Here is an 8,763-nt window from a genome sequence, read left to right as displayed (position 1 = left end):
GCCCCGCCTCCCAAGAGACATTTAATCCAGGGGGATTTACAGGAAACTTCTAAATTAAGGGCAGCGGCTGCTGCAGCTGAGGGGGGCACGCGGGTCCCTGCGCCCGCGCAGCTGCCGTGAGCTCACGCCCCGAAATAGCCCCAGGGGCCCCAGCCGCAGCTGCCACTGCGCCGGGCTGTCACTCAGAGGAAACGCAGAGCCCCCAGCCCGACGGTCCCCTCCCCTCCGCAGGGCCAGGGTTTCTCCAGCGGACCGTACCGGCTCCTTTTACCTTCCGACGGCTGGGGGTGGGGGAGGGGAGGAGCCCCGAGGGGGGCGGTCCCGAGGGGGTGGGCACAGGGGGCGGCCGCCGCCCCCCCACCAGGCTGCGCTTCTGCCCCTACAAGGTTTGCGCCGCGATGGGGGAGGGTCCCGGCCCCCGGCTCCGCCCGGTCCCTCCCAGCCTTTTAGGCGCCCGCGCGGCTGGGACATCCCAGTCCGGCTTGGTCCTCCTCGCCCGCCACCCGTGCGCCCAGTCCGCGCAGCCAGCCCAGCTCGTCCCGTCCGCACTGCCCGCCGGCCGGCCCGCCCCCCACCGCAGCCATGGACGCGATCAAGAAGAAGATGCAGATGCTAAAGCTGGACAAGGAGAATGCCATCGACCGTGCGGAGCAGGCCGAGGCCGACAAGAAGCAGGCTGAGGACCGCTGCAAGCAGGTGGGGGCCCCGGACCCAGCGCAGCCCCCTCCTCCCCAACAAGGGAGGGGTAGGCCCTGCCCTGTGCCCCCTAGCCTGAGGCCTGCAGTCCCAGGCTCACCCATCCAGTACCATCAGGGACCTGACCAAAGCCACACTTAATCTCACCCACCATAGCCTAGGGAGCTGCAATCCCCCAATTTCCACACCTGCCCCTGCAAAGCAGGGGCAGCCCCAGCTTTGGGAGGCTGGAAGCTTTCTGTCCTACCAGGTCCCCTTCAACACCCCTGGCTGCACTGTCTTTCCCCTACTATCCTGCTTCCTTCCTGACAGCCCCTAAATATCTTTTAATATCTCCCTCACACAACCTTGCCTCCTTCCTGACCTCAGGGCCCAACTAACCAAGGCCTCTCTCCCCCAGCTGGAGGAGGAGCAGCAGGCCCTCCAGAAGAAGCTGAAAGGAACAGAGGATGAGGTGGAAAAGTATTCTGAGTCGGTGAAGGACGCCCAGGAAAAACTGGAGCAGGCTGAGAAGAAGGCCACCGACGTGAGTGCGGACCCAGGGTAGGGTGGGAGAGTGCACTGGGAGGGGGTCCCAGACACGGGGAAGTAGGGGAAAGAGGACCTGGACATCCCCAGCACCAGCACAGAAATGGTTTCCTCTCAGAAACCCAGGCTAGGGCAAGCTTGCACAATTAATCTAAGGCAGTGGGTAAATCAAAACCACCCACCACTTCCCCCAGAAGACAGCCCTGTAACTCCATTTGGTTCCAGCTCTTAGAATGTACAGTGATCAAGCAGTGAGTCATCGTAGGGGGTGGGTGGTACAAGAATTTACCATCTACCTCAATTAATCCTCTAGCTGGAAGTGGAGAAGAGGCTGCAGCTCCATTTGTGGGGTATGGGTGTAGGTACTATTGGGTAGGAGGGGGGAGAGGAATCCAGAGATGGGATCTGACTTGAGTTACACCCCTGGGGGGCCATTAGAAATTCCCGGGCCTTGACCTCTGGCTCCAGCAGCCCTGCTGTGCACTGGGACCCAGCTCAGGTTCTAATGGCCCCTCATTTACCCTCATTAAGCTGTCAGCCTTGAGACCAGGCCAGGCCACAGGGCAGAGGGACAGGACCACAAATGCCAAGGCAGCCACCTTAGCAGGTCCTGTTTGCTCAGATTTCTCTGCCCACCTCACATCCCCTAGCCAGACTTCTCTGTCTTCTGCCGTTCCCAACCCCCACCTTGAGGTTGGGGAATAGCCATATGACTTTGCATATGATACTTGTACTGTTCTCTGCCTCAGTTTCCCCACTTGCCTTCCATCCAGGATTAAAACGAGCCTATAATTGGAGATATGGGAGGATTAGCAAAAGTATGTCTGAACATCTGAGATCTGAGATGACATTACTGTTTATGTTGACCATTACCCATGTTCCCCAACCCCCACCCCAGGTTGGTTTCTCTGACCTCCAGGCTTGGTTTTGGTTCTCCCCCAGCCCTGGCACTTGGGAGGGAACTGACCTACAGCTGCTAGCAAAGACAGCCCTGGGCATCTGACGCTCTATAAATAACTAAGGCCCAGTGCAGCTGGAGGCAGGACTGGAAACCCAAGGAGCTGGGTGGGGGCTGGAGGGGAGGAGGGGAGGCCGAGGACAGAGCTGGGGACTCAGGGCAGCAGTGCCAGGAGTCAATAGCAAACACTGCCCGGACTTATTGTATGACCTTGAACACCGCACTTCACTCACACCGTGCCTCAGTTTCCCCCTTCTCTCTTCATGTTTATCCAGTAGGGACAGTAGTGCCTATCCTATAGTTGGAGAGCAGCATCCATAACCAGGAAGAGCTTGAGAAGCAGAAAATGGCAAATATCAGTCCTGTGATGAGGACCCCAGGACTTCTCAGACTCTTCAGAGCCATTTGTCCTCCTACTATCACAAAGAGGGCTTTCCTTTTATAGAGTCTCATCATTCTCTAGAGTGGACCCCTAAGGTTCTCCCAGGGTCATTCTTCCCAACCCCCAGCGCTGTCCCCAGAATCCTTCCACACTGAGTCATCTGGCCCTCTGCCCACGATGGCCTTTGCCACTCTAGGTGGCCTAAAGCACCTGGAGGACAAGCTACTACTTTCTATATATGGTGCTGTGTTTCTCCTGCTGTAGCGTACCACCCAGGACCTGCTTCCTACACCCTCTGCCCCCAGGGCTGCCACCCATCCCTTCCTGCTTTCACTTCTTCCCTACACTGGCCCTTTCTCCTTTCCAACTTAAATCTCGAGGTCGTTGTCTCTGAGGGAGAGACAGGGATAACCTAACATTTATGGAGTGCAGATTCTGCAGGCAATGTGCTCAGGTGCTTTCTGCATATTATTTTATTGTTTCCCAAACTTGGCTTATCATCAGAATCACCTGGAAGCTTAAAAAAAAAAAAAAATTTAAGAGATTTCCAAGCTCTTGCCCTGGAGATCTCATTTCAGTGGACCTAGCATGGAGCTAGAGAGCCTGTTTAGTTTTATAAGCCTCCCACCGGTCCTGTTGATTATTAGAAGTGCTGTGTTATCTTAGAACAGCCTACAGAGGAGGAACTGCTTGTGTCAACTCAGATTTAAAATTTACAAAGGAAGAATCCGAGGCCTCGAGAGATGAAATAAGTTGTCCAAGGTCACACAAGTGTCGAGTGAGTGAGCTCACAGATGGCAGTCTGACTCAGAGCCGATGCTCTTAACACCAAACTGCATTGCTTCCCTCACTTTCCTTCATGGGAGGCCCATCTTGGCTCTGCCCTCTCATTTTCGGAAGGTATCATTTTCCATGGACCATCCCCCAAACCTCCAAGTTTTGCCTCCATATTGCAGGTCAGGGGCTGAATATGTATCACTCACACTGCCCTGCACCACCTCCAGCTGCCTCCCACTGGGCAAGAAGCCCCTTGTTACAGCCTCCAGTATCTCCTCTGGGCCAGAGAGCCTCCTGAGGCCCTCGCTGGGAGTCTGCCTGGCAGCCAGTGACATCACAGAGCTTAACTCTGTGATTGGCTATTTTTAGCAGTGGTGCGATCTGGTTGGCCTGATTTTCCTCACCCCTTAGCTGAGCCAGGCTTTGCCCTGGAGGAGTCAGGGCTCCTCAAACCTGGTCTGAGCACTGGAGTGCTTTCAGCGACGCAGAAGGACTTGCAGATAACTATCAGGAAAATAACCATGCACCGTGCTAGAAGAGTCCCTGAAGCAGGGGAGTGGAGCTCGTTAAGGAATGCATGTTTTGGGCTGGGAGTACAGAGTCTGAATAGAAGATGGCTGGTTAGGGGGAAAAATAGACAAAGTCTGGAAGCTAGGAAACAGATTCTTTCTGACAAGAATCTTACCAGCCTCTGGAACCTCTCTGATCCTCATCCAAGGCAGACAAAGCCCCTCTGACTTCTGGCCTTTGACCCACAGGCCGAGGCAGATGTGGCCTCCCTGAACCGCCGCATTCAGCTGGTAGAGGAGGAGCTGGACCGGGCGCAAGAGCGCCTGGCTACAGCCCTACAGAAGCTGGAGGAGGCTGAGAAGGCAGCTGACGAGAGTGAGAGGTGGGCTGGGGGCCTCCCAGGGATGGGTCGGGGAGGGGCAGGCAGCCTGTCTCTGCTGGTCCTGACCCCACTTCCGCCCCCTCTCCCTGCCTCTCAGAGGAATGAAGGTCATCGAAAACCGAGCCATGAAGGATGAGGAAAAGATGGAGCTGCAGGAGATGCAACTGAAGGAGGCCAAGCACATCGCTGAGGATTCAGACCGCAAATATGAGGAGGTGACAGCCCTACCCCACTTCCTTCTCCCTCTCAATCCCCAGATACTCCCAGCCATTCACCAGGGCTCTTCTTCTGTCCCTTTCTCCCCAGGTGGCCAGGAAGCTGGTGATCCTAGAAGGAGAGCTGGAGCGCTCAGAAGAGAGAGCAGAGGTGGCTGAGAGGTAAGGCTACCCGGGGATGGCAAATGAAACTCAGCCTGGTCCCGTGGCTCTGGGGCAAGTGGGAGGCAGTTTCCCAGGCTTGGGGCCATAGGGACAGGTCCTGTCCTCTGACCCCTAACTGCTGCCCCCAGCCGAGCCAGGCAGCTGGAGGAGGAACTCCGAACCATGGACCAGGCCCTCAAGTCCCTGATGGCCTCAGAGGAGGAGGTAGTGACCTCACTGGGCAATGGTGCCTTCTTTTAGCTCACCTGCTTCCCAGTCTCAGGCTGCTCTCTCACCTGTTGGGGGTTGGGAAGGGCCTTGGGCTTACAAACTCTGCCTGCTGTCACTCTCACAACTCTGCTCTTCTCTTCTCTCCTCCACCCCTTCCTCACTGTGCCATCTCCACTGTCTCCCACACTGTGCCCTCACATCCCCCCTCCCCTGCCACACACCCCCTACAGTAAATGTGGGGACCTAGAGGAGGAGCTGAAAATTGTTACCAACAACTTGAAATCTCTGGAAGCCCAAGCGGACAAGGTAGAAGGGGGTAGAGGGCCAGTGAGGATGGGGTCCTGCAGGGGAGGGAGGTGATGGGCCCAGGCAGGGAGGGGCTTGGTGTTCCCTGGAGACAAGATCAGGAGTAGCCTGTGGGCTCAGTGGAGTGAAAGATTTATGGGGGCAATCTACTGATGGTATGTGTATGTCCCTAAAAGTATTCCACCAAAGAAGATAAATATGAAGAGGAGATCAAATTGCTGGAGGAGAAGCTAAAAGAGGTGAGAGTCCTTCCAGTCCCCACTCTCCCCTCGAGCCCCCCTGTCCCTGCCAGAGAGACTGCCTATGGCAAGAACTTTGGGGATAGGGATGGAAGAGGAGAGGTTGACTGGAAGGGCCGAATTTTTTGTCATTCCTCCCTCTTACCTTTACGCCAAGGCTGAAACCCGAGCAGAGTTTGCCGAGAGGTCTGTGGCAAAGTTGGAGAAGACCATCGATGACCTGGAAGGTAAAGGGATACTCCCCTGTACCCCCAAACCTCTTTAAGTGGGTCCATGCTGCCCATGACTGTACATCTGTCCCTTATTTTCCCATTGCATTTGTCCTGGATAAATTAGTGTTGGACCACCTAGGACTCCAGCAGCTCCAGGAGCTGTGCCCACCATTCAAGTACTCGCATCTGGTTGCAGCATGCCAACTCCAGTGCTTCTCAAACTTGAGTGCATATGAGAACACCTCAGGGAATTTTTAGTTATTTTTTAAACTTTATTTTTTTAAGCTTTTATTTATTTATTCATTAGAGACACAGGCAGAGGGAGAAGCAGGCTCCATGCAGTGAGCCTGACGTGGGACTCCAGGATCACACCCTGGGCTGAAGGTGGCACTAAACCAGTGCTGAGCCATCTGGGCTGCCTGAGAATTTTTATAACACAGATTCCTGAATCCTACTTCAAAGTGATTGCTGACTCTGGGCTTGAAGAATCTGTATGTCTGACAAGCTGCCTGATGATGGCAATGCTGCTGGTCCTCAGACCACTGCCCTAGACAATTCTGTCTTCAGGTGCAACACAATACACACTATATCACAAAGATCTTTTTATTAAGTATAGAGGGATTTGATTTAATATCTATGTTTTCATGACATTAATGGAAAATACTATTTTAAGCTAGATTTGATGAAAACAAACACCCAGGTATATTTGCCAATCTGTGGCTGTTTCTCATTAGTAGCAAAAATGTCCTTCCTATCTAAACTGTATTTTCTTATTTTATGATAACCCTTTCACTTTCGAAATTCCCACTTCTTGTGCTTCCAGCCTTCTCAGGCAAGCCATAATTTTATCTCCAAACTTTAGGACCTTAGACCTTTCCGGCTCTAGCACCCTCCCCTTGAAGCAAGCACTCCCACTTATTCAAAGCACTGTGCCCCCATGTCCCTGGGGAAGGTAGGAGCTCCAGAGGGGGAAGAACCGATTTGGGCTACAGAGAAAAACAAAAAAAGACAGGGGTACAGAGAGGGGAAGAAGGAGCCCTCATGGCTGTCCAGCCTGTTCTCTGGTCTATTTCTCTCACTCCATCTTTGTCCACCTCTGACTCTTATTCTCTTTCCATTACCCTCTCTCCTTCCTTTCCTCTTTCCCTCCATTCCCTCTCCCCACACTCCTACCTGGCCCCCCTCCCTTGAACCCCCCCCAGATGAAGTCTATGCACAGAAGATGAAGTACAAGGCTATCAGCGAGGAGCTGGACAACGCACTCAACGACATCACCTCCCTCTGAGCCCCACGCCAATGTGGCCCCCTCAGCCCATTCTCTCCTCCCTTTCCATTCTCTCTGTGGGCAGGGGGCAGAGAGGAGGCACAGAATGGCCAGCATCGTGCAGCCAGGCTGGGTGCAGCCTTGGAGAGCTCCAACCGCACTTGCCGCCCACCTTGGCACTTGCTTCAACCTTCTATCCACCCACTCCACCCTCCAGCCTCTACCTCTTTCTGCTGCTTAATAAACTCACCTTGGTCTCGGTGCTGTTTTCCTGCCCTGCAGAGAGCACTTCCATCACCCCCACAGAGATCCTGGCTTTTTTGCAGACAACCCCAATCTTGTGACAACCCCCCATACTGAGCTCACCCACAGAACACTGTAATGCACACAGAACCCCCCACCCCGTCTATCACTGTCTTGCTGCTGCACGTGGGCACACACTACCCGTCAATCCCCGTGGGCCCTCTACCACCTCTGAGAGCCTCGCTCTTGTGTTCACCCAGGCACCCAGGCCTGTCGCTGACCTCACAGCACCCTGCTGCAGTTCCAGGAGAAAGAGGGGGCTGGCAGGGAGCCAGGTGGGGAGGTGCTGAGGAAGGGCCAGGTGGTGGTGGGAGGTCTGGGGTGAGGTTTGGGAAGACACTGGATGCCGACATGGGGCTTTCGCTGCAGGTCTGTTTTCTGCCTGGGTCTTGTCTGTCTGTCTGGCCCACCCTTTTCTGGCTCAGTCTTTGTCTTTCCTCTTGTTTCCAACTCTCTTAAACCTTCCAAAGAAGGAGGTGAATTAGTTAATGACTCAGCCTCCCCATCCCACCCTTAGGCCCCTGAAGCCCTCAGGGAGGTCTCTGTGTATGTCTCAGTTAGTCTGTCCATTTGCCCCTGGTTCGGGCTTCTCCGATCCCTTCATGCTCAGGTCTCCCTGTGCCTCCACCCCCCTCCCAGCCTGTCTCCTCCTCCTTCTCCCCTCCTCACGTGCTGCTTCTCCTCACAGAGACCTTGGCCAGTGCCAAGGAGGAGAACGTGGAGATTCACCAGACTCTTGACCAGACCCTGCTGGAGCTCAACAACCTGTGAGGGTGGCTCAGCTCCAAGCCGGGCTGTCGGCGCCACCCCAACGCAATAAAGTGGATGTTACTGGCATCACAGGGCCCTTTCAGCCTCTCTCTGGTGTTGGCGATGGTGGTGGTAGTCTTACAAAGTGGAAAAGCGGAGAGGATGCCCGAGGAGAACAAAGGAGTGAGCAGAGCCTGGTCCATGCTCCACTGTAGGACTTCCTTTTCTAAGGGAGCCGAGGGGTGGGGGCCCTGAGTTCACTGAGGGTTGTGAACGAGCTGTGTGAAACAGAGAGGGCCCCTCGGGGCTGGGGGAACATCCGGGCCCTTACTACCCTCAGGGCAAAGGAGCTGCCAGACAACACAATCTGAAGGCAAAACTGCAAAGCTACACAGATTTTACTGGAGCAGGGTCAAAGCCCCAAAGCCGCACTATGATTTTAAGCCTAGAGGCTAAGCCTGCCTTACCCAGACACAGACTGCTGTGTGGATGCCCCCAGCCATTCGACCTCAGTCACTTCTTTTTTTTTTTTTTTTTTTTTTTAAGATTTTTATTTATTTACTTGAGAGAGAACCAGAGGGAGAGGGAGAAGCAGATCCCTGCTGAGCTGGGCTCTGTCCCAGGACCCTGGGATCATGACCTGAGCTGAAGGCAGATGCTTAACCTACTGAGCCACCCCAGGGGCCCCAAGTCACTTATGCCCCCTTCCCATCTGTGCTAGGCAGTAATGCCCCCCATCAAAGATGTCCACACCCTAATCCTGTGAAATGTTACCTTCCGTGGGACAAGGAATTTCATGATTGACCTAAGGATTTTGAAATTGGGAGAGTATACTAAATTATCTAGACAGGTCTAATTGTAATCAC

The 8,763-nt window shown here is 54.4% G+C and overlaps 1 protein-coding gene across 4 annotated transcripts; it reads left to right on the top strand.

Annotated features, from left to right (window-relative positions):
- Positions 1–445: 445 nt before the first annotated feature.
- Positions 446–7,984, top strand: TPM2 (tropomyosin 2). 4 transcript variants are annotated; one of them, XM_025432875.3, is made up of 9 exons: positions 446–696; positions 1,097–1,222; positions 4,100–4,233; positions 4,331–4,448; positions 4,540–4,610; positions 5,054–5,129; positions 5,306–5,368; positions 5,526–5,595; positions 7,836–7,984. In XM_025432875.3, exons 1-9 carry the CDS (start codon positions 583–585, stop codon positions 7,916–7,918), a joined length of 855 nt encoding a protein of 284 aa, XP_025288660.1. In that variant the 5' UTR covers positions 446–582; the 3' UTR covers positions 7,919–7,984. The 4 variants fall into 4 exon arrangements, with proteins under 4 accessions (XP_025288660.1, XP_025288659.1, XP_025288662.1 ...); XM_025432874.3 differs by having other exon boundaries at positions 6,783–7,984; XM_025432877.3 differs by lacking the exon at positions 5,054–5,129 and adding an exon at positions 4,742–4,817.
- The last annotated feature ends 779 nt before the right edge of the window (positions 7,985–8,763 follow it).

This window comes from Canis lupus, chromosome 11 (genome assembly GCF_003254725.2).
Source record: "Canis lupus dingo isolate Sandy chromosome 11, ASM325472v2, whole genome shotgun sequence".
Classification (NCBI taxonomy): Eukaryota; Metazoa; Chordata; class Mammalia; order Carnivora; family Canidae; genus Canis; species Canis lupus.
Note: the sequence above shows the minus strand (reverse complement) of the source record. Positions and strands in the feature narration are given on the sequence as shown.

Coding starts and splice junctions, on each gene's coding strand:
- TPM2 (XM_025432875.3), top strand. CDS start 583: ATGGACGCGATCAAGAAGAAGATGCAGATGCTAAAGCTGGACAAGGAG. Junction 4,611..5,053: donor AGAGCAGAGGTGGCTGAGAG/GTAAGGCTACCC, acceptor CACCCCCTACAG/TAAATGTGGGGACCTAGAGG. Junction 5,596..7,835: donor GACCATCGATGACCTGGAAG/GTAAAGGGATAC, acceptor TTCTCCTCACAG/AGACCTTGGCCAGTGCCAAG.